The following is a 24,573-nucleotide window of genomic DNA, read 5'->3' on the forward strand; positions in this document are numbered from 1 at the left end:
ATGGCAAAATTACTACTAAAAATCTATTTAAGTGCCAAATGAGGTTTATACATAAGTGACAGTTTGTGAGAATAATCAGGAAATGAAACAACATGAGAACATTTCGGTCTTGACGCTGCATTGTCGTAACCACAAGGTACCAGCAGGAGCTTGAGAAGATGGTGCTTGAATTCTGGAATGAATAATTCATGAAAAACAAGGGAAACAATCAGCTTAACCAAAGCTGACTGTGTTCTGTACACATAGTCAGTACATTTAGTCAGTACATTTACTGGTTTACAAGGGTTCATACCTTTGTGACTGGTTTCCTGCTTACAGAATATGCTTAGAACTGGATTCTTAGTTTCTTATTTGTAATCTTCCTTTAGGAATACTGTTTAGTTCAGGATCAGTATTTGAAAAAATACTGTCCTCTAGAGTTGCTTGTTTTAGGCAAAGCTTGCAACACACATTGAGAAAATACATATGTCAAAAATATCCAGATGCCCCTTGTACTAATTATAGCCGTAATATTACATAGTGACTGACAAATGCATTGAATTGTGCCTGAACAGTTTGTATAAGAGAAGCGCTGCCAGAGAATAGGATGTACTGGGATGCGCTGGAGCAGCTGCACATGGATCTAATGTCGCCATGCCCAATGCCAAGGGTCAGGTACAGGGGTATAAAGCCCCCCAGCATTGTACTGTGGAGCAGTGGAATTGTGTTCTCTGGAGTGTTGAACCACCATTCAATACCTATAGGAGCTGGAGAGGTGTTTATGATCTAAAACTACCCATCAAACATCAGTACTTTACCTCACTAATGCTTTTTTGGCTGAATGCAATAAAATCTTCACAGCAACGTTTCAATATCTAGTGTAGTCTTCCCAGGTGATTAAGACTGTTACCACAGCAAAGGGGGAACAAACCCCCTTTTGATTTCATAAGAAATGTTGGATGAGCAGATGCCAAACATCTGGATCACGAGTACAATAAGATGTCAGAAATGCTCAGCGAGACTTGAAGAACTATGGCTCTTGTGAATGAGGCTTGAATGAACATGTAGATGAGGAGTTAATTGATGGTGAAGGGTTGTGGGAGAGGAGCAGTACAGAGCAGATGTTTCTGAGCAGAATACGCCTCTGGCTTTAACACTGTAGCTTATACTCATTTATTGAGTGGGCTGAGCACAGCACAGACTGTGTTACAGATAAAGCCACATCGCCTCTTCTTTACACAATAAAGCAATTAAGCTGACTACAAGCAATATCTGTCTGTGTGTGTTTTTTTTAGCTAATGTCCCTTAAAACATATCATGGTTAAATGATATTCATAACATGATCATAAATGATCACTTCTTAATGCAGCAGTAACATAAAGTATAAAGTCCAGCATACTGAGGGGCAGGTATAACTTTTAGCAGGACAGCAGTGAAATGCATGAATAAAACATGAGCTGGTCATTCTCCCGTCTCCAGTTTATATTCATCCTGGTCTCCCTGACAGCTGTCATTCATGAGAGCTGAAGCAGGACGCTGTGCGAGGTCAGCAGCGGCCAGACGCTGACAGCAGCTCTCACCCCCGTCAGCTCCAGCTGCCTTTGGAACTGTCAGCACAGAGAGACCAGAAGAATGCTCTGAATCTTTTTCAATCAGCCTGAACACCAACACTAAGAAGGCAAGCTAACAATGTAGTTTGGAGGTAAAATCCTAAGCTGGAATTAATTACTATCAGAAGCAACTTTAAAAAAGCAGTAGTTCATCCACATGTTGTAAGTATTACTAATATATACTAACATGTAGTGTTATTACGGATACATTTAGTAACTACCAGGTAATTACATGGTTATTTCATAATGACCAGAATACAAATAGGCAGTTCATGGTGCATTAGAGAGCTTAAGTACCCACATGATTGTTGACATAGTCAGCAAATAGGATCTGCAGTTGCATCTATTCTATCATTACAGAAAACATTTCCATACTAAAATGTCAAAACATCTCATCTTAGGATTTACAGCTAGGACCCTCCAGTCGGTCTGATTACACACTAAATAAAATTAACTCCAATTTACATTGCGTCATTGTAATTATGGAACAATACACCTTAGGATGTCACGTGCCTGGAATTTTAAGGGATTAAAGGGTTAAATAATTGAAATGATCATTATTAAGTCAAACACTGAGGAGGGTTGATCAATATACAGTGTTCTACACTCACATGAAACACTACAGGGAATTTTTTTTCAATCAAAATCAAGCATTATGGTGCATTCATATAGAGACACAGGTAGGTGTTGTAGAACAGAGGTGACCAATCCTGGTCTGATTTTCAGTGCAACGAGCTTGCCAATGATGTGACTGGAGGTGGCTAGTGTCTGGAAGGGAGCCATTTTAGGGCCAGTGCCTCTATGGCCCTGCCCATAGATCCACCCTTGGTCACAGTTTAGGCCACAGTTTTCAGTAGGGGGTTAGAAAACGAGATTCGTCACTACAAAAACTGAATCTTGTAGTGAGTGAGCTATTTTTGAGTGTCTTGAGAAATGGTCTGAATAATTACTTGAAGAGTTTACAGCCATTCAATGATTTATAAAGATTGACAACCTTATATCTTGTTTCATTTGTGTATTCTTTAACCGTCCCTGCATTAAGAACAGAGTTAAGCAGTTTATCAGCGTGTGTGTCAGCTCAGATTTATACTAGGTCTTTTTTGCCATTTATCTAGCTGACAACAGTGACATTTTTATGGCTGTTTTTCGCTTTTCACCAAAGATGTTAATAACTCTATAGGACACTGTTATGCACATTTTTTACCAATATCAAGAGCCACTTCACGAGTACATACACTTTTCCATCATCATCCATCAGCAATAACAATAGACACAGCTCTCTTCACACTCTCAGTCAATGTATTCCAACCTTCCTGGCAACATTCAGAGAGACAAACTCAGACAACAGAATAAGCATCGTTTGAATAAAGAGAAAGAAACAATACTAGGAAACTAAGAATAGAATAGAATAGAATAGAATAGAATAGAATAGAAACAGCTGACCAATCAAGGCTGGAAATTGCCAAATACATTAAAACACAATTGTAGATTAACCACAGTCAACAAAGGAGTGTTTATGGAGATTCCATTTGTCCACTGGTACACTAAAACATCACACTGAGTGATCCCCAAACTCTTCATGAGAAGGAACAAATGATAGTAGCATTAACAACTTAAATACCAAAAAAGAAATGACTAAAACAGCCCTGTGTTGAGAACTTGCCTGAGTTCAGCAAAGCATAGCAATGAATTCATATCTTGAATACAGATTTGAAGAGGGGCATTGATAAGAACATAACCAAACAGCTGGAGACCCATAGCAAGAGATTCAAGCATAGAAGAGAGATAAGACCACATCTCAGACAGAGCATTAGCAAATTAGATTAAATTAAATGACATTAAACTAGATTAAAAGTTAGTCAAGCTTCCCTTATCTCTAGCAAAGCAGCACCTCCTCCAGCTCCCTGAGCTTTGAGCTGTTCACAGATGTTTGCAAAGCTGCATGTCTGTCTCAGAAGAGTGAACCTGAGAGGCTTTCCCTCTGATCTCAGAAGTCACATGACAGCACTAAAGCTCCTGCTGGACTAGAGGACCTGACGAGGCTCCTTCCAGTACAGATCACTATTTCTAGACATTGCTGCATGTATTGATTAATTTAAATGGCTTAGCCCTCGTGTATATTTACTGCGTTTGTGCTGATCTCTTCAAATGTGTGCGGTCACAGTGTAAGTGGACCGCTAATGTGCCAATAGATCGTCAGCCAAAGTGAAGAAGGGGGTGGGTGATATTGCAATATTATCACAATATGGCATGTGACTATACATCATACTAGGCATATCATGGGTGTCATTAGTAGTTCTAGAACACTAAACAACTGCATGTTCTATTAAAAAGCAATTTAGAGGAAGGTCTACTCAGACCCTGCTTAATTGGATGTAGTCCAGTGTAGTAGGTGAAGCGTTCATTTTACTCTTGGTTTTAATTAGCATTTTTAAAATGTGCCCCTTTGTTGTGCTGCATTCCAACTTATCAGACCAAACGAAATACTGTGATACTTATCATACATCGGGAATGTCAGATACCATTATATATTTTTGCCATATTTTCCCCCATATTAGGCAGATGGCTTGAGAATCCTCAGCAATAGCATTCTAGCTAACAGTCCTGATGTCTTCAGTTTTCTAAATGAGCAGAAACCTTAGGCTTCCCAAACAGCAAGAGAAAATCATGTCATGTCTCCTCCTACGTGACACCAACAACATGCAAGTTACAATATTAAACCTCAAACATGGAACATGAACGATCCGAGCCACCGTTTGAATAGAAGCACAGAAACAGGTTTTTTTTTTCCCCTGTGTTCAGTTTGCAGCAGCACCAGCGACTAGGCCTACAGCAAAGAGAGCTCATTAATCACGGCCTATTGGAGGAGACGCAAGATCAGGCTGAATCCTCTTGGGGTGGGTGCTTCAGCCTTGGGAGGAAGAGAGCTGACTAATTAACCAGAGAGAGAGAGAGAGAGAGAGCGCGAGAGAGATGAAAGAGATTAAAAAGAGATGGAAGGCAGCAAACAGCTCTTCACCCAGCACAAATGCCAAATGTCAGTTTAGTATATCTGAATTTGAAAGACATTATTATTTCGAGGACACAGACGGAAGCAAGAACACAGAACCAAAACTAGGAGATCAATTCAAAAAAGTGTAACATAGCCTAAAATGCCTGGTACACGTTTTTTATAAGGCAAAAATAAACAAAAACCCAAACAAAAGTCCAAACATGTCTTAACACCACAATTAATTAGTGAGTTCAGCTGTTTTATGTACAGCCATTGCTGACACAGGTGTTCTGCTGTTTACACAGCTTGTATAACCTCAAAAGAAAAGCATTGTCAACAGAATGGGACACTCTGGAGAAGCGGCATTTGCGTCTAAGGTCTTCATGCCCAAAGCTAAGCACCAGCTAGGGAGTACAAAGTCCCTCCCACCCCGCAGCATTTGGCTATTGAGCAGTGGCTTGTGTTCTCTGGGGTGATGGAGCACCTTTAAATACCTTTGGGATGAGCTGGATTGGGGGTTGTATTCCAAGCTAATCATCCAACATCAGTACCTGGTCCCACAATGCTCTTGTGGCTGAATGCAATTAAATGCTCACAGCAATGTTCCAACATCTAGTGTAAAGCAAAGAGTAAAGGCTGTTACTGCAGCAAAGGGGGACAAACTCCCTATTAATACTCTTGATTCTAAAGAAACTTTGTATGAGCAGGTGCCTACAAACTTTTGGACATATTATGGAAGGTATGTAACAATTTATATTCCCCGATTCAGTTTGAGACATATAAATAACATTCTGTCAGCCTTGCTTTGCTTGTTGGTAATCAAGTCAAACTATCATTTTTAACAGTGAGCTAGCATGAGCTCAACTTTCTGAGAGAGAGAGAGAGAGAGAGAGAGAGAGAGAGAGAGACCAGTACGAGATATACAGCCAACATGAAAAAGCACTGTCATGTCTTGATTCCACACTTGTACTACAGGCTTATGTGAGTGATGGGATGCAGTAAATAATAGAAGAACCGACAATGAGTTCTGGGAAAGATTGGAAGGTCGTGGATTTTCTCACTCTCCACACAAATATGCCTTGTCCTTTTACACACACTAGACATGACCAAGTGAATCAAAGGCCATACTATAAAAGTGTTCGTGCTAAACACTAAATAATGACAGTGTTTAAAATAACTAGTCCTGATTAACAAGAAACAAATATGTCACTGCAGACACCAAGAGAAAAAGAAACAGAGTTGAACGCAGAACTCTGTGCCATTCAATGCAATACAATAACAATAAGATACAATACAATAAACTACAATACAGAGTGCAGTACAATAAAATAAGTGCAGCTTGCAATAGAGAAGGCCAAGAAACACAAATACAGGTTAGCTGATGTAGCAGAATAGCCCTATGTAATAAGCCTCTGGACTCCACTAGCTATAGGATAATATTACTCCTGGTGCAGTCACTGGAGTGCTGTTCAGTGGTGATTGTCTTCTCTTTCTGGACTGAGAAACTCTGGCTGAAATTACTCCCATCTGACACACAGTGAACTAGATGGGCTGTGAAAACTATCCTGTCCTCTGTCAGTTACAGAGTCATTTAAGACACAGCCTCTATCACTCTCCTTAGTTTATCTGTCTCTCTTTAAATTACACGATCTTGCACAATGTTAGTTTTAAGCTCTACGAGGCCCCCTGCTGGCCACTAGCTCACTTTCAGTCATTTGTTTCCGTTTTGGCCTCTTTCAACACATTGAATGTACCCATTTACTAAGTAGATGCTCACTCTTCATGACTAATTACATCTCAACCATTTCATTATGTACAAACTTTGAAAATTCCCCTTTAAGAAAACACATTTCTTATGATGATGATTTTTTAATGTAATAACATTACACAATATAATAACAGGATAATGTTACTGACAACATGCAATTCTGCTGCTAAAGACATGTCAGATATAAATGCTAAATGATCAGAAGAGACAGTTTTTTTTCCTCTGATACCACGGCTGTTACTCAGAGAAACGTGTGCTTACTCTCCAGGCTTCCAAATCCCACAAGAGTGGGAAATAAACTTTGTAATAAAAAAGACTCAGTATGAGTTTATTTCATTCAATAAGCATTTGTGTGCATATGCACAGGAGCAACGGGTCAGGAGAAGGTGACATGTCCAGCTGAACAGTAGTATCCTGAATGGTCAGAGGAGAACCTCTGAGATAACTGCACAGAGTCCAACTCGCACGCTCCAAAAAAATATTCTCTAAACATCTGTGTGAGAGAGAGAGAGAGAGAGAGAGAGAGAGAGAGAGAGAGAGAGAGAGAGAGAGAGAGAGAGAGAGAGAGAGAGAGAGAGAGAGATCAAACATCATATTAAAACCAGGGACATAGGATGATAAAACATTTACTCACTAACAAACTCTGGCAACATGCAACGTCTGCTGTGAATACTGGGCAGAACATCTGTATCATCTATAGCATGTAAGACAACAGAAACAGCTTACTGCTTCCACACAAACTCATATGTCAATAATAAAGAATCAGTTTCAGGGCCCTGTACACACACACACACACACACACACACACACACACACACACACACACAAAATGAATGCATGTTTGTGTTCTCCTTCCATGAATTTTTACAAATTCCTCCCTCCAAAATCTAATTAAACTAATCAAGTGATACTGACTGAATTAAATCTACTTTTATTCATCCTACTGTGCAAAGTGAATCTGAGGAAACTGAATTACAGTTTTCTGGAAATGACGTCATACATCAGATTTTTAATAACTATGAACTGTGAGAGCACTGAATGGTAGTTTAACAGTATGTCCTCGCTGAGCCCCCCCAAAAACAACTTGTAATTCTTTTATCACCAGCAGGGGGCATTAGATGCAAATTAACCTGAAGTGTTTATCAAGATGGTATTTCTAGTGACATTTTTCACCTAAAAGTACTGCAATATTCTTTTCAGTATGGGAAGAGAATAAACGCTTAGAATGCTGCTCTCAGTTTTAAGTGATCGGATTCAATACACCAACCTGCAGAATTTATTTACTCCATCACACCACTGTATCTAACAAATCAATTTCTTCACAGCATCAGAACATTCAAGACAGTCATGATACAACCAAACTCTAAAACACAAGAGCACACTCAGCTTTGTTTTAACAGATTACGGTGATGCACACAGCAAATATCAAACACACAGAACACACCAGCATCCTCTGTATGAGTGAGAGTGGACACTGCAGAATAGCCTCTTCCTCAATAAAGAGTGTGCTCCTTTTGTCTACAATTATACTACACATTAAAGGCTTACACTGGCAGCTTAATAATAAAACTAAATATATTTTTGGTGTTGTTTTGCTATACAGGTTAAAATCATGTATGCAATCAAGTTTTTACAACAATCTGTTGTTTATTAATGCAGGATAAGCAAAGTACCTATTATTAATGTGAAGAGAAAGACAATGGGGGTTTACATAATCATGTAAACTGGCAGCTATGTTGACAATTAATTGAGTTTTTAAGAAAAGGTCAAACAAAAGTAGACGTGAATGAACAACATAACTGTAAACTATAAAGCCCTTTTAAAAAAAATACTGTAAAAACAAACAAGGAAGCCTTTAAATTGCACTTAAGATACTGATATTTGATTCTCTTGAACTACCCACCAATAACAAGTCCCAATACGAAAAATCCCAAATAGTCCCAAAGCCTACAGGTGCTGGTCAACGAATTAGAATAATTTGAAATAGTGCAATCATGAAATTCTTTGAATGCATTTTTTGTGCAGAAAGCAAATCAGGTGTTCACCGCACCTGTCCTACTCGTTAGACTAATCACAGAACTCGTTACCTGTAGAAAATTTGCTCAGCTGAGCTTTCCAAAAGGCCCATTTAGGCCATTTAACTGTGACACTGTTGTTTTATTGAATTAGAATAATGGAGAAACCGTTTCATTGAATTAGAATAAATGCTCGAATTTTTGTTTTCTGTGAAGAGTGTTCACTGTGCAGTATAAAGTCAGGGTTGAGTAGAATTTCTAAGTTGTAAAATCAATCATGGGTAAGCAGCGCGACCTCTCAACCGGAATAGTGGCTCAAATTCAAGCCCTTCGCCAACAAGGCTTGACCCAAACTAAAATTGCTGAGCAGCTCGGCATCAGCCAGTCTTCCGTCTGCAAAGCTCTCAAGAAAAACTGCAGCAAGCGCACCAACTGTTCCGGCGTCCAAAAAACTTCTGCTCGCGACAACAAGCAGCTGAGAAAGATCGCAGTCAGCAACCGGTTCAAGTCCACTTCCGAGCTCACCGACTTGTGGAACAAGCAGACCGGCGCTGACGTCTCCAGATCAACCACTTACCGTCGTCTGCGCGAACTCGGCTTCAAATCTCGCGTTCCAGCAGTAAAACCGATGCTGAACAAGAAAAAAATGGAGAAACGGCTGAAGTGGGCCAAAGAACACAGCAAGTGGACTGCTGAAGACTGGCAGAAAGTGGTCTTCAGTGACGAATCACGCTTCTGCATCTCCTTCGGTGACCAAGGTCCTCGTGTCTGGCGTCGTGGTGGCGAAACCTACAACCACGAGTGCGTGAAAAGATCCGTCAAGTTTCCCCAGAGCGTTATGGTCTGGGGATGCATGTCCGCTTGAGGTGTAGGGAAACTCTGCTTCCTCAAGAAGACTGTCAATGCTGCCGTATATCAAGATATTCTGGAAACGTTCCTGATTCCGACTGTTGAGGAACAGTTCGGCGAAGAAGACTTCATATTTCAACAGGATCTTGCACCGGCTCATGCGGCAAAGTCGACCAAAGATTGGTTCACTAAAAAACAGCTTGAAGTTTTGGCATGGCCGGCCAACTCGCCTGACCTCAATGTCATTGAAAACCTTTGGGCCATCGTCAAGCGGAAAATTCGCGACAGAAAGCCTACTACGCTGGACCAACTGAAGCAGAACATCGCCACTGCCTGGGAAGCTGTGAGTGCGGAAACTTGCGACAAGCTGGTCAAATCGATGCCGCGGATACTTCAGGCAGTCATACAAGCCAAGGGGGCAGCCACAAAATACTGAGAAAGTGATGATTGTAATTATAATAAAAATTATTCTAATTCAATGAAACGGTTTCTCCATTATTCTAATTCAATAAAACAACAGTGTCACAGTTAAATGGCCTAAATGGGCCTTTTGGAAAGCTCAGCTGAGCAAATTTTCTACAGGTAACGAGTTCTGTGATTAGTCTAACGAGTAGGACAGGTGCGGTGAACACCTGATTTGCTTTCTGCACAAAAAATGCATTCAAATAATTTCATGATTGCACTATTTCAAATTATTCTAATTCGTTGACCAGCACCTGTAGATAGTGGCTTAGAAATGCTGATATTTTTACAATCACTTTTTTAAATATTGTATTTTGGTAAAAGTAGTGTTCAATGTCACAAACAAAACATTAAAATTGAATGATTGGCATTCACCAGTTGGACAACTTTATATTTGAAGGTATGAAAAGTCACTGTGCTTTTCGACATGGTTTATCTTGAAATGCTTATTTAAATTTGATGTATTGAAAATTGTTTGCCTTAGCTTCATCAGCTGGCGCTCACACAAACACCAGTAGCTAGTGAGCATGACAGAAATCTCTTAGTGTTCTCTATTGCTGACGCTGATACTGCATTTAAATGCCAATATCAGGGCCAGTACAGATATGGTATCGGTACACCACTGGGGGAAAAATTCACATGAATCAGTGTGCCTATTAGTCTCAGTTTCTCACTGTAAAAGAGTAAGAGAATGTAAAATAAGCATTTTCATTACACCAACTGCCAACTAATCACTGCTGATTAAAATTTCCTTCTCAATGAATCAATGTATCTTTTTTTAATTGGGTTTACCTAATTTATTATAACAGCCATACTATTATTTAAGGGGAAAAGTTCAGCAATCAGTTCTCACCTCCAAAATATTTCTGGCATCAAAAGCTTCTCGATCCTTCATATTCTGCCTTCCTGGGCCTCCTTTATCCTCCACTGAGAAACAGAAAGACAAGCATCAGAGAAGAGCAGAAAACACATACTTCTGTTAAAGCATGTCACATTTCACATCATTCCATAGCCAAATATACACATTTCTCTCTGTTTGTGCGTAATGTGTGGCATTGGAAGGCTTGGGAAGGTGACTAGATAAGTTGGGTTATTGAGCTCTGTCACACTGAAAACAGCACTGTTTCTCCTTAATGTCAACACAGATGCAGCCACCACAACAACAACAAATTAACAAAACAAGCCTCTTGTTGAAACAGAGCCCTATGTCGCAGCCGGTAAACATGACCTGGCTCCCTTTAGAAAGCAACGTGGCTGTTAGAGCGCTACTGCGGCGCTGGCCACCTTCCACTCACAGCAGCTCAATGAGTTCTTTGTTACCGGAGCTGAAAAACACCCTGCACTGCTCACAAAAACACTTACTCACTAACGCACACACATACTCTCACTAAGCCAGCAGAATCAGGCAGGATTGCAGGCAAGAACTCAGCATCACCACTGCAGCCACTGATATAGTCATAATTTTAAAGAATGTGGCTTTGCTGTCACTGCAGGTTACCCCTTCACTGTGGCATCTGGGTGACAGCTATTAGATTTAGGACTGCTGACAGCTCTTAAGTGCAGAGTGAGGTCACACATATGAGACTAGCTTGGTTGTTTTACTGCTGGATTCAACAAACCTGCTACAAAGGCAATTATTTATTTAAAGAGTCATTTAAGCTCTCAAAACATACCAGTTTAGGTTTAAACCATGCTAATCAAAGTGGGTGTATGAGTTTAGCTGGTGTGATTTTCAGGTTGTGTAATGTAGGCAATATCTGGCAGCAAAGAGGAACACACTGTCCATCCACCATGACCACACACATCTAATATCAGCTGCTTGCAAAAAAAAAAAACAAGTGGCCAGGCCCAACTCTAGCGAGGTCCTGTCCACTCGGTCAGGAAAACTTGCTGCTTGAAACTATAAGCGCTCCTTCAGTAACACCCTTAAAGTGCTCAGATCACGAATAAGTTTTAAAAAATATTCATTTTAATAATAAAGTCTGATGTAGTACGTAAAATATGTGAATTCTGTTTGAAATCACTATTCGTTCCTCAACTATATAATGATGCATGTGAAATTACTCCTTTCAGGAATATTGGTCTTATGCCAAATAGGGCTATTTAGAATCAGCCTCCCTTGTTACAACACAACTGCTTGGTTAAAAGACGTTAATTCCCCTAAATCACTTTTAATTAGAAACCCATGGAATTAAGATGCTATGATTGTGGTTCTCTACATTTAAATGAAACTCTAAATTTCTCTTAAATACTAAATGAAAACTACTTGTTTCAAAATATTGTTCTATTGTGTTGTATTTGTTTTGGATACAAATTGATACATAGGCATTAAATTAATATTTATATTTGTGTTAGAAACAACTTTGAAACTTTATCCCTAAGCCTTACATCAAAATATCTTCAAGAAATAAAAAAAAAAAAAAACATACAATCAGGTGTGGTAGGGTATATCTGCCTATTCAACTTATAGCAATTTAACTCCATCCATTCACAATGATGTTATAAAGAGTGTTCCAGCGCAATAACAGAGCAGCCTATCAAAACAAGGTCTTTTATCATTCTCGGAGGCATAGCTATAAACAGCATGTTTAGCTGTAGGAAATATAGGCAGTTTGGAAAATGGTTGAGTAGAAATGAAATTTCTTTGGTAATATTATATGAAACCACAAAAATGTGACAGGGATATCAAGACAGGATATCAAGACAACAAGTCTTTAGCAGTCGTGGGCTGGAGGTTAGGGAACTGGCCCTGTGACCGGAAGATTGCCGGTTCTCCAGTGCCAACAGTCCATGACTGAGGTGTGCTTGAGCAAGACACCTAACGCCCAATTGCTCCCCGGGTGCCGCGGATAGGGCTGCCCACCGCTCTGGGCAAGTGTGCTCACTGCCCCCTAGCATGTGTGTATTCACTAGTGTGTATGTGGTGTTTCACTTTACGGATGGGTTAAATGCGGAGGTGGAATTTGCCCGTTTGTGGGATTAAAAAAGTGTCACTTAACTTAAGTCTTCACTGAAGTAGTGATCTAGCTCTATCATTCCATGTACTGACATTAGTGCCACAAGTGAAATAAACTAATGTAAGTGCAGCTATAAAACTCCAATGAGGTTGACTTTGACATTTCATGCACTGCAGAGACAAAGATCACAAAAACTCTGTGCCCTTGAAAAGAATGCCGAGTTCCAGTGAAGGAACACTGAGAATGCATTCTGATTCACAAACAGAATGTGCGGTACACTGTGGTGAAGGACATACTCTGATGATTAGATACGCTGAGTTAATAGGGGTATCAAGCACACACACCTGAAGGATCCTTTCTGAACAGTGTATTCATGACAGTGACGTGAAGCTTCACTCTGTCCCACTCTTTCACCATCAGCCCTGCTGCTAAAAAACTCTCCACCAGTCTGTCTGCTACCTGCTGCAATCTGTACACACAGATTCATGAACGTACAAGCAAACAGATATGTATATATCAGAGATGCACAATCGAAACTGGCAAAGATCCGAATCGACAAGTTTTTGCAAAAAAAAATAAATAAATAAAATATGCTACATTGGACAGTTTATTGCTTTTATCCTGGCAGATCTGTGTTTCAGTTTTATGATGTAATTGATGTGGGGCAGGTATGTCCACTCACATTGTATTTAAATGCTCTTGCTACACTTGCACCAGAATGTTACAGCATAATTATGCATGACTCTTTTTGCGAAATAACCTTTCCTACTTACTTTTGATGTGGTACTTCATTTGTTTCATGTTGAAGTATGCAAATGATTTCAAATATAAATTAAATAATAGCATCATTTATATTGCTTGTTTGTCTAATACATTTATGCATTCATTTGTCCCACAGTGTAAACTTCAGATAAAAAAAATAGGCTAATAAAATCAATTGTGGATTGTGGATGGCAGATTCCTGGAATCATCTATAAACATTTATGATCAGTGCATCTCTAGCATACACATCTGTTTTTTGCTAGAATTACATACATAGTAATATACATAGCAAATAATATACATTGTAATATACACTTTGTTAAAAATGTATATATTTCATTGAAGCTAAACATTTAAAAACCTGTATTTAACTCCCATTATTTATTTTTCTGTTGGCACAGACAGTTCTAATGGCATGACATTACAGTAAAAATATAAATGTACTCAGCAGATCAACAGCTGTTTCCATCAATGCAAACTGCAATCGATAAAATGAAAAAGTGTAAAAAAATGTTTGCAGTTTTGCTGCCCAGCTGCTCGTTTCCATCAAAGTGACTTGGATCAAAAATAATTTACCTAATGATGTCATTTCCTGCAAAAAAGTTATCGCGTATGTTTAGACTTAAGTTGTGTTTGATATGTTTCCTCTCTAATGATATATGTGCTGCAATTTGTGTTTTATCTTTAAAAACATTCTCATCTCCTCCTCTATTTAGCTTTAGGTCTGTGCCTTGTTCTTTATGTTTGTTCATGTTTGTTGTAAAAGGCAAAAAAAGTGTCCAATGTAGGTTTTCATAGCATTTTAGATGTCAACAAAAAATTATCCACTAGAAAAATGTGATCTAAAAACACAGCTCCAATATTTTTTAAGGCTTACCAGTTAATTGTTAACCCCTTCAATGCACAGTAAAGCCGTAGAAGCAGCATGTGGAGACATGTAATTATTAAACTTGTGTTTATAGCTATAGATGGCTAACTGGCTGTATTTCTTACCTATCAGAGGTGTCCTGAGTGATGACCTTAGCATATAAGACGTCCACCATGGAGGGGTCATCGTTCATGTACTCAATCCCTCTTACCTCCAGAGCTAAGGGCTTCCCTTCTGTTATTTCCCTGCACAGACACAGCACAAAAATATGATTGTTTTAATAGAAAGATACTTTCATCAGAAACATATTAGAAAGTATTTAGATATCCTATCTAATTAGTAAATTCAGTTACTTTAAGGTGCACCCTTTGCTGCTGCAAGCATTCAATGCTGCATACCCAGTCTCTATAACCCCCATTGAAAAACATAAGCCACACATGCTAAGGTCAGCACGCCAAGGTCACCAATGCCAAGCGTTAACTTCCTTTGAGATGAGTTTGAGAGGTGTTTGTGGTCCAGAAATACTCATCCAACATCAGTACCTGTCCACACTAATGCTTTTATGGCTGAATGTAATCAAATCCTCACAGCAACATTCCAACATTTAGTATAAAGCCTTCTCAAAAGTATAGAGGCAAGGAACTCCTTCTTGATACCCTTGATCTCGAGTGAAAATAAGTTAACAGACTTTCTACAGGGAACAAAGTTAAATATGACACTCTTCTGCAAATTTTAGAGAACAGTTTATAATTACTTGAGGTCAAATTATCAGAAAAAATAACAAAATATAAAAATGCCATAACTTTTAATTTTATGTTTTATTTTCTCCAAATGTTCACCAAATAAACAGTATTGTGCTAAGAGTAGTGAAGATGTGTGTTCTCCATAGAGTATGTGGACTTATTTTCACACAGAAAATCCACTAAACAAATTATTTGACCAGGGGTGCCCAAACTTTGCCATAGTCAGTTTCCTCGACAGTAATTAAACTTTCATGCTTTTAGTGGAGAATCTCCTTTCAGAATAGCATTTAGCAGACCTAATCCCTGTCCAGAAAACTTACCAACAGTGTATTCATTTTCACACATAATCTTAGAAAGTCCTACACCTAAACTTTCATGGCTAGCAATAATGACATGACTCTTTTCTATCTATCTATCTATCTATCTATCTATCTATTTATTTATTTATTTATTGCAGAGATGGTCCTTCAGTCTTATCAGTTAAAACAGCAAAATTTTGAAAATGTTAGATTGTGAAAAGCTTTACATCACTGAATATTAAAGCACAAACACAATTATCCCTCTGCAAGTGACCATGTAAGTAAATTACTGGTAGGCGGAAATTTTCATTTCAGCACAGATGCTAAACACTCTCTATGTGGATATATCAAGGTATAATTAGAGCTGTTTCATTCTTTTACAACTTAACACTTAAACAACACAATATAACTCCAAGTAAATCAAACTTCTGTGAAATCAAACTGTCCACTTAGGAAGCAACACTGATTGACAATCAATTTCACAGCTGTTGTGCAAATGGAACAGACAACAGGTGGAAATGATTGGCAATTAGCAAGACACACTCAATAAAGGAGTGGTTTTGCAGGTGGGGACCACAGACCACTTCTCAGTACCTTTCTGCTTTCTGGCTGATGTTTTGGTCACTTTTGAATGTTGGTGGTGCTTTCACACTCGTGGTAGCATGAGACGGACTCTACAACCCACATAAGTGCCTCAGGTAGTGCAGCTCATCCAGGATGGCACATCAATGCGAGCTGTAGCAAGAAGGTTTGCTGTGTCTGTCAGCGTAGTGTCCAGAGCCTGGAGGCGCTACCAGGAGAGAGGCCAGTACACCAGAAGACGTGGAGGAGGCCATAGGAGGGCAACAACCCAGCAGCAGGACTGCTACCTCCGCCCTTTTGAGCAAGGAGGAACAGGAGGAGCACTGCCAGAGCCCTGCAAAATGACCTCCAGCAGGCCACAAATGTACATGTGTCTGCACAAACGGTTAGAAACCGACTCCATGAGGATGGTATGAGGGCCCGACGTCCACAGATGGGGGTTGTGCTCACAGCCCAACACCGTGCAGGCCGCTTGGCATTTGCCAGAGAACACCAGGATTGGCAGATTCGCCACTGGCGCCCTGTGCTCTTCACAGATGAAAGCAGGTTCACACTGAGCACATGTGGCAGATGTGACAGAGTCTGGAGACACCGTGGAGATTGATCTGCTGCCTGCAACATCCTTTAGCATGACCGGTTTGCCAGTGGGTCAGTAATGGTGTGGGGTGGCATTTCTTTGGAGGGCCACACAGCCCTCCATGTGCTCGCCAGAGGTAGCCTGACTGCCATTAGGTACCAAGAGGAGATCCTCCGACCCCCTGTGAGACCATATGATGGTGCAGTTGGCCCTGGGTTCCCCCTAATGCAGGACAATGCTAGACCTCATGTGGCTGGAGTGTGTCAGCAGTTCCTGCAAGATGAAGGCATTGAAGCTATGGACTGGCCCGCCTGTTCCCCAGACCTGAATTCGATTGAGCACATCTGGGACATCATGTCTCGCTCCATCCACCAACGCCTCGTTGCACCACAGACTGTCCAGGAGTTGGCGGATGCGTTAGTCCAGGGCTGGGAGGAGATCCCTCAGGAGACCATCCGCCACCTCATCAGGAGCATGCCCAGGCATTGTAGGGAGGTCATACAGGCACGTGGAGGCCACACACACAATACTGAGCCTCATTTTGACTTGTTTTAAGGACATCACATCAAAGTTGGATCAGCCTGTAGTGTGTTTTTCCACTTTAATTTTGTGTGTGACTCCAAATCCAGAAATATGTAATTCCTTTCTAACATAAGACAATTCCCCACTAACAGTGTAACTTGGCCCACAACTTGACACAGCCAATGTTTATGAAACCAGACTGTGTTTCAGACACTCACCTGATAAAGCCCTGACACTGCTGCAGCAGCTCACATGCTCGCATCACTTCCTGTTCATTTAGCAGGGCAAGAGTTCCTATGGTGAGGTGCAGTTTCGCTGGGTTTTGAAAGATACTCTCATCCACTCCCAAACCCTGCAGAGAACACAGAAATGAAAAGCTAATAAAAAAAAAAAAAACTCTTTCAAAATACGTATAACATGCATTCAGAATGACCAAACAAAATCCCTTGTATTTGTGATCTTGTCTGAAGTCTGTTCAGTTAATATGAATGTATAAATGCCAGCAAAACATAATAAAGTCATATTTTTTGTTTTGTACAAACAATACGACACTTCTTCACAGCATGTCCTGCTGGTGTTTGTATGCTCTGACAAAAGTGCAGTATCATGCTAAGCCCTTTTTATTTTCAAGTGCCAGCTCACAGTATATACTATATATTCACAATATGAGGCGTTATATTAATTTTAATTAATTAATTACAATATTGATCTTTCCTCTTCAGAAAACACACTTCTATACGTTTTAATGCAAATAGTTTATCTGCTGAATTTAACTTACTGTTTATATTTGTATATAATTTATAATATGTATTTTACATATTCTGTACTGTTTCTAACATTGTTATATTTAACATAGTCTATGTTTTATTTTTTTCCAATATGTTAAACTCAACAAATACATAGAACCTGCACTAAAATTTACAGCAGGAATAAAGGTCAACGCTGCTGAGGATTTAGGCTATAATTAAACTGTAGTTCCTGCGATTTGATAACTGTACGCTTTCTAACTGCAATTTTGATTTAGAAAGGATTAATTAATAAATAATTGACAGATTAATCTTTTAGCCCCAGATGTATAGATTCACAAAATTCATTTTTATTCATTTTTAATATAATACAGTGGTGTCAATACCTTTTTTGATACAACAAATAAACATTGGCTGAAAATGCATCGTTACATTAACGTGCCTGATTTAACACTCTAGCCACAAGCTAAAATGTTAGCCCAAAGCTAATACATTAGACACAAGCTAACAAGCTGGTCATGATACAATGATGATACAATTCAATATGCTATGATATCATTCAATACAATATGATGCTGTATTGTTATAAACCTATTGTGAGTATGTTCTATATTTGGTGCAATAATAATTTGTAATGAATGATCCATCCATCAGTAAAATCTGAGTAATAATTTGTGATACCACTGGTTAAAAAAGTGAACACAGCTTTCTACCGGCCCACCTGAGAACAGTGCTCCAGCACTTCCTCCTTAAAGCGCTGGAACCCCTCCTGGACCTGGGGGTGGTTAAGCGCGAAGGACAGGAAATGGGTGAATGGTTGCTTCCTGCGGAAACTCTCTATCAAAACCTCCACACGAGTAACGGCTGATGCCACTGCAGATTTCTGAGGTCCTGTGATCACTGCAAAACCACAGAAAACACAGATGCACCTCCGTCAGTGCACACAGAACAAGAAGAGAACATACTGTACAAACCACTAACCAGATGCACTTCACCACATGACAGTATAACACCCAAATATAACCGCACTGCTGAGTACGTGCAAACATCCAAATGAACATTGTGTGATGAGAACAAGAGTCTGGATGTATTTCTCTTTCCTACATCTTGTTATGAACCTGAAACATTCATTTTAAATGTTGGCTTTAACGGAAAAATAAAATGGTACACAAGAATCTCTGACCTATCTGTCCCTCCACTCCTTGTTTGGGAATACTGATTGAAGTTTTGGTTTCTGATTCAAGCCGTTTCCGTGTCTCTCCTTTCTTGCCAATGATATACCTTTGAAAATAGGAAATCAATGTGCAGGATAAATCATCCAAATGTGCGATACACCAGTCATTATGATGAATGAACAAACTGCTCATTGGTAAGACCTGGAAACACTTCAATAATGACACTACAACACAGTTAATGTTTACTGACTTGTAAAGAACACTTGGGACATCTATGGCACAACGAAAGCCCTTTTCAGTCTGTTCAATGTTAACTGCATCACAAGGTTCATCTATGCACTGATCTGCAACTGTAAAAACAGAAGAATCAGGATTAAGATGCATCACTTGAAACAACGTTGTGCAAAGGCAAGTGGCTGTTTTAATGTAGCCATTGTTGGGGCTAGCAAACCTGGTCCAGAGTATGAGAAATCCTCCTCCTCTTCATCTTCATAATGTTCTTCTTTAACAGGAATTTCTCTGTAAATCCTCCCACTGATGTTAATAAGCGCTGGCCGCAAAATATCCATAACGATCTAGATCTCTTTAAAGAGAATAAAAGTTAATATAATATCATATTAGTATTTATTCTCAACAACCTTGAGCATAAATATTGGATGAATGGGAAAAGCACCATCAGCAGATACTTCTAAGTAATAGAAAAAAGCTCCATTCTAGAAAAACACATGAATCTAGACTTATTTACAACAATAATAAGGAACTAGACACCCAAAGCGTTTAATGCCTCAAAAAGCTACCTCACAAAAAGTCACTACATGAAATGGTTAAGAATATCTTGCCTGAGGCCCGAGACAGTGCTTTATGATAGATTCATGACATGCTTTTGGCGCAAAATGTGCGTCTAATATACATGCAAGGCTGGTACATGCAGGCGTTATCACCATTTCATCGTTATCGATATTACACACAGAAACATGTTTCGTGTTAAATATTAAGTGCCTAATGTTTAAATGAGTAAGTATTCTCTTAAAAATGTAAAAGCAATTGTGTTCTAAAAGCTGTCTGTTCAAAATGTAACTCAGACTGAACACAGATACTTCATCTCTGTGCTCTGAATGTTTTCCCAATACGTGTATTCTGTTACATCCCAACCCTGCTGACAGCTAAACAGCTGCAAACCACCAGTAACGCACCACCACCATCCCTGGAGGTAAATTATGTAACCCATGATATGAAGCTCTCTACACACCTGGGATATAAAGCCACATGACCACATCTGATCATAACAGCCGGTTTCTTCCACAGCTCCAATAACATTTAGATAAACATTTGGTGCTGCTGGTTGTCTGATATGGAGATTATGGAGTCTTATGTCTTAAGTGACAGCCCGGAATAAAGTATCCACAGGTGTTAAAAGCGTTTCTGTCCATGTAGTGGCTGGTAACGACTTTAAACGTCGTGATTTAGTAACTTAGGTTCTCTCTGAACATCAATTACATAAACACATAACCAGAGCTCCGGCTAATGCATGAGAAACACAGCCGGATCGGGCGCATAACTTAGCCGTGTCAACATTCAACCCATAGTAACAGCGAGCTCGGCATGTCTTAAGTGAAGTAAGTTTAGGTAAATAAGTTTTAGGCACGCAAACGACAAATATAACTAACGTTCAATACCTTCCTGGAGTTCACGACCGGAGCTGCTGCTTCCCTTTGTTTTCCGGAAGTCCTCCGCATGAGTAGATGGCGCTGAGTGGCCGAGTGGCTGTTTTTAAAGAGCGTACTGTGATCATACGAGGACAAGGGCCAGCAGTTCGCAGCAGATAAGGTACGATTTAAAACTTACACCACCGAATATTTTAATGACATGCTTCTTGTTGTTGTCTATGGGTGTGCTGTGACCCCGTGTTTAATGAATAGACAGACAGTCGTGATGAATTCGGCTACAAAGCGGAGCTCTGTCCTGATTAGCTTTAGCTGCTTAACTCGTCACAAAAGAGTTACCCTAGCTAAGCTAAGCTAAGCTAAGCTAGCTAAGCAAACGTTTTTCCTCCTGAAAAGCCCAGTCTGATTAGGTTTTGAGTCTAAGTGTTAGGTAACTGCAGCAGCTGCGTTTCCTTTTGCAGTAGTAACGTTTCTGAGTTGTAAAGGACCCGTTATGGTTACAGTATATTGGCCAAAGTTTGTAAATAACCCTTTAATTAATGAATGTTGCTAACGTTACTTTAACATGCACCCGTTGTTAACACGCGTTTAACTGCACTCAGCGTGTATAAACGCTATAAAAATGACATGCAGTTTAGCACGATAACGATAAAGGATGTTTAAAAGGTAATACAAGTTATTTAAAGTTATCGTGATAAGTTGCATCGCTAGCTATATGCCACAATATGCCCTTTTCAGTATATCGTTAATAACGTACTTAAAATTCACGTCTCAATAGCATGTTTGATTGAAAAGAGAGCCTAATTAAACGTGTTAAATTAGATTTAGTATAGTGCGAGAAATGTTACATGTAAATAATTAGATTCATAATTTCTGATAATATTTTTTAAATGTGGCACTATTTGCTCTGTCAGAACTTGCAGAATGTTAGAAAAATATTGTTACATCTTGTATTGTAAAAAAAATTCTCCTGAAGTATTGTGATATTGCGATATTGCATTTTGCCATATTGCTCACCTCTACTCTGAAGAAGTCGCTTGAGGGATTTGAGGCCCTGCAGGATTTGGCTGTGGAACAGTGGATCTCTGAATACCTTTAGAATGGGTTGCAGTGGCATTTGTGATCCAAAGCTAACCATCTAACAGCAGTACCTGGTCTCACTAATGTTCTTGTAGCTGAATGCAATCAAATCCTCTTAACAACTTTCTGGAATCTAGTGTAAAGCCTTCCCAGATGAGCATAGGCTATTACTGCTGTAACGGGATGGGCAACCACATGTTACAGATTGTTGCAAAACATGAAGTGTATCTTTCCCTCTCTGGGCGAACACACCATGAGGCACCAATAAAAGTCTCTGGGCAATACTCCTGACTATAAAGTCTCTGGACCTACCTCTGTAACATGACTAAATTGTAAGTTGCTCTGAATAAGAGCATCTTCAAAATGCATAAATGTAAATGATAAACTAATATGAACATTGTTTTAAAGCTCCCGTGTGCAGACACGGCTCCAGGCCAAATGGCCGCCTCATCTTCATCCTCCTCAGCAGGAGGTGTGAGCGGCAGCTCCGTCACTGGATCCGGCTTCAGCGCCTCAGAGCTCATTCCTCCGAGAAAAGTCCTCTACACGTACCCCAAAGGAGCCGGAGAGATGATGGAAGGTCTGTAAAATGTCACTTCCGTTGTATTTTGTTTTAACCAGAGACCTGAGACGCAAATGTTAAATGGTCATTGAATTGAGATGACCAATTTAAGTTCTTAATGTAAAGTGGACAGGGGAGTCCAAAATCATCCTAAAGTTGACTCTTCACAGATATACTTGCAGAATTATACTAATATCCAATGTGCCTGTGAAGGTAGTAGTGAAGTTACATTTTCAGACAGTGTCACTGAGTAATTGCAGTGGTCTTAAATATATGATGAAAATTTCCACTCCATTATATAAAAGGGTATTGCAAGGTCTGGGCCAACGGAAGTGTCACTGGGTGCCTAAATAGTTGCTGTCCTTTTGTTTTTGACTCAATTATGCATCCGGGTGTCTGGGTCATTTGCCCATATGGGGACGTGCGTTTCCACCAGCCTGCACCCTGCTTTGCGTGCCCACAGACACACGGCTCTTGCCAGCCTTTGGCCTCCAGAAAGAACCGGAGCCATTAATGAGGATTTAAACCCATCTGTCCCCTAGTCCCAGTTCTGCCACCCCATTCAGCACATGCTCCAGTTAATGTGCTTAGCTGAGTGTGGGCTTGGGAACAGTGGGGGGTACACATAAAGAGAACACAGCAGAGAGACAAATCATGATCGATCACTACTTTTGTTTTATTTCGTCATGTTTTGTTGGCTATTTGAGATGTTAAATGATTTATGTTTGATGGCTGGTACTGTTTTTGGCCTGTCTCCACACTTTCTTGTCTGATTTGGCACTGATTTCCATTCAGTGATTGTTAGGTAATGTTTTCCATTCTTTCCTTTTTTTCCCCCATTGTTAATGAAGCTGTTTCTGAGCACAATAACACATCCTAGCCATCCCAATATGCAAACACAGGTTACTAGAGCACATACAAAGCCCTTTCAGAGTATCTGTTCTTTGTGTGTATTTCACATCAATGTCCATCATAAATCAAAGTTTTGCTCTTTACTTTTCAGATGGCTCAGACAGATTTCTGTGTGAATCAGTATTCAGTTACCAAGTGGCATCAACTCTAAAACAAGTGAAGCATGGTAAGAGAGACATTTTCAGCTATAATATTTTTAAGAATTGTCAATAGATTTGCTGATCATTGTGCCATTTTTGACATTGGAAATGCAACCTTTGGAACTGACAGATTTTGATCATTTGATCATTCATTTTGATCGTACTTGGTCAGAGTTTGCTGATGAGTAAAAGCTACACTGCTATGAAGAAGTATTTGCCCCTCTTGATTTCTTCTGTTTTTATGTATTTGTCACATTTACAGGCTTCAGATCTTCAAGCTGATTTTAATGAGACAGACAACCCTAATACAGACAAAATACAGTTTTTAAATGATCGTTTTTATTTGTTGAAGAAGAAAGTTATTCAACACAATTTGGCTGTTTGGGGGAAAAAAAATTGCCCCCTTAGTTACTTAGTCATCCAATGAACCACATTTGGTTGATGTTTGGGATCAATCAAAGTAGATATGCCCAGTCTTGATTATTCTCGATACGATTCTCACATCTTTATTTTTATTTTTATATATATATGTGTGTGTGTGTGTGTGTGTGTATGTGTATATATATATATATATATATATATATATATATATATATATATATATATATATATATATATATATATATATATATATATATATATATACACACACACACACACACACACACACACACACACACACACACACACACACACACACACACACACCGGATTCCAAAAAAGTTGGGACACTAAACAAATTGTGAATAAATACTGAATGCAATGATGTGGAGATGGCAAATGTCAATATTTTATTCAGAATAGAACATAGATGAAATATCAAAAGTTTAATCTGAGTAAATGTAACATTTTAAAGGAAATATATGTTGAATCAAAATTTCAGTGTCAACAAATCCCAAAAAAGTTGGGACAAGTATCAATAAGTGGCTGGAAAAGGGAAATAGAGCATATAACGAACAGCTGGAAGACCAATTAACACTAATTGACAAAATGATTGGGTATAAAAAGAGCTTCTCAGAGTGTCAGTGTCTCTCAGAAGCCAAGATGGTAAGAGGATCACCAATTCCACCATTGTTGCGTAGAAAGATGCAGCAATACCAGAATGGTGTTACCCAGCGTAAAATAGCAAAGACTTTTAAGTTATCATCATCAGCCGTGCATAACGTCATCAAAAGATTCAGAGAATCTGGAACAATCGCTGTGCGTAAGGGTCAAGGCCGTAAAACTCTACTGGATGCTCGTGATCTCCGGGCCCTTAAACGTCACTGCACCTCAAACAGGAATGCCACTGTCAAGGAAATAACAGAAT

At 39.4% G+C, this 24,573-nt stretch overlaps 2 protein-coding genes across 3 annotated transcripts in view; one reads left to right on the top strand and one right to left on the bottom strand.

Annotated features, from left to right (window-relative positions):
- Positions 1 to 6,434: 6,434 nt before the first annotated feature.
- Positions 6,435 to 20,638, bottom strand: ascc1 (activating signal cointegrator 1 complex subunit 1). 2 transcript variants are annotated; one of them, XM_037544356.1, is made up of 10 exons: positions 20,583 to 20,638; positions 19,358 to 19,489; positions 19,157 to 19,256; positions 18,915 to 19,012; positions 18,453 to 18,631; positions 17,204 to 17,337; positions 14,388 to 14,507; positions 12,977 to 13,101; positions 10,529 to 10,602; positions 6,435 to 6,842 (listed from the first exon to the last, which is right to left on the bottom strand). In XM_037544356.1, the coding sequence occupies exons 2-10, from the start codon at positions 19,473 to 19,475 to the stop codon at positions 6,726 to 6,728; spliced, it is 1,065 nt and encodes a 354-aa protein (XP_037400253.1). In that variant the 5' UTR covers positions 19,476 to 19,489; positions 20,583 to 20,638; the 3' UTR covers positions 6,435 to 6,725. The 2 variants fall into 2 exon arrangements, with proteins under 2 accessions (XP_037400253.1, XP_037400255.1); XM_037544358.1 differs by lacking the exon at positions 20,583 to 20,638 and adding an exon at positions 20,156 to 20,508.
- The window catches only part of anapc16 (anaphase promoting complex subunit 16), a 7,916-nt gene continuing 3,974 nt past the window's right edge, over positions 20,632 to 24,573 (top strand). The window contains exons 1-3 of the mRNA XM_017703555.2: positions 20,632 to 20,733; positions 22,059 to 22,230; positions 23,216 to 23,290. Coding sequence (XP_017559044.1) covers positions 22,089 to 22,230; positions 23,216 to 23,290 — 217 coding nt within the window. The 5' untranslated portion in view covers positions 20,632 to 20,733; positions 22,059 to 22,088. The remainder of the gene's footprint in view (positions 20,734 to 22,058; positions 22,231 to 23,215; positions 23,291 to 24,573) is intronic.

Source organism: Pygocentrus nattereri, chromosome 13 (assembly GCF_015220715.1).
Source record: "Pygocentrus nattereri isolate fPygNat1 chromosome 13, fPygNat1.pri, whole genome shotgun sequence".
In the NCBI taxonomy this organism is placed as follows: Eukaryota; Metazoa; Chordata; class Actinopteri; order Characiformes; family Serrasalmidae; genus Pygocentrus; species Pygocentrus nattereri.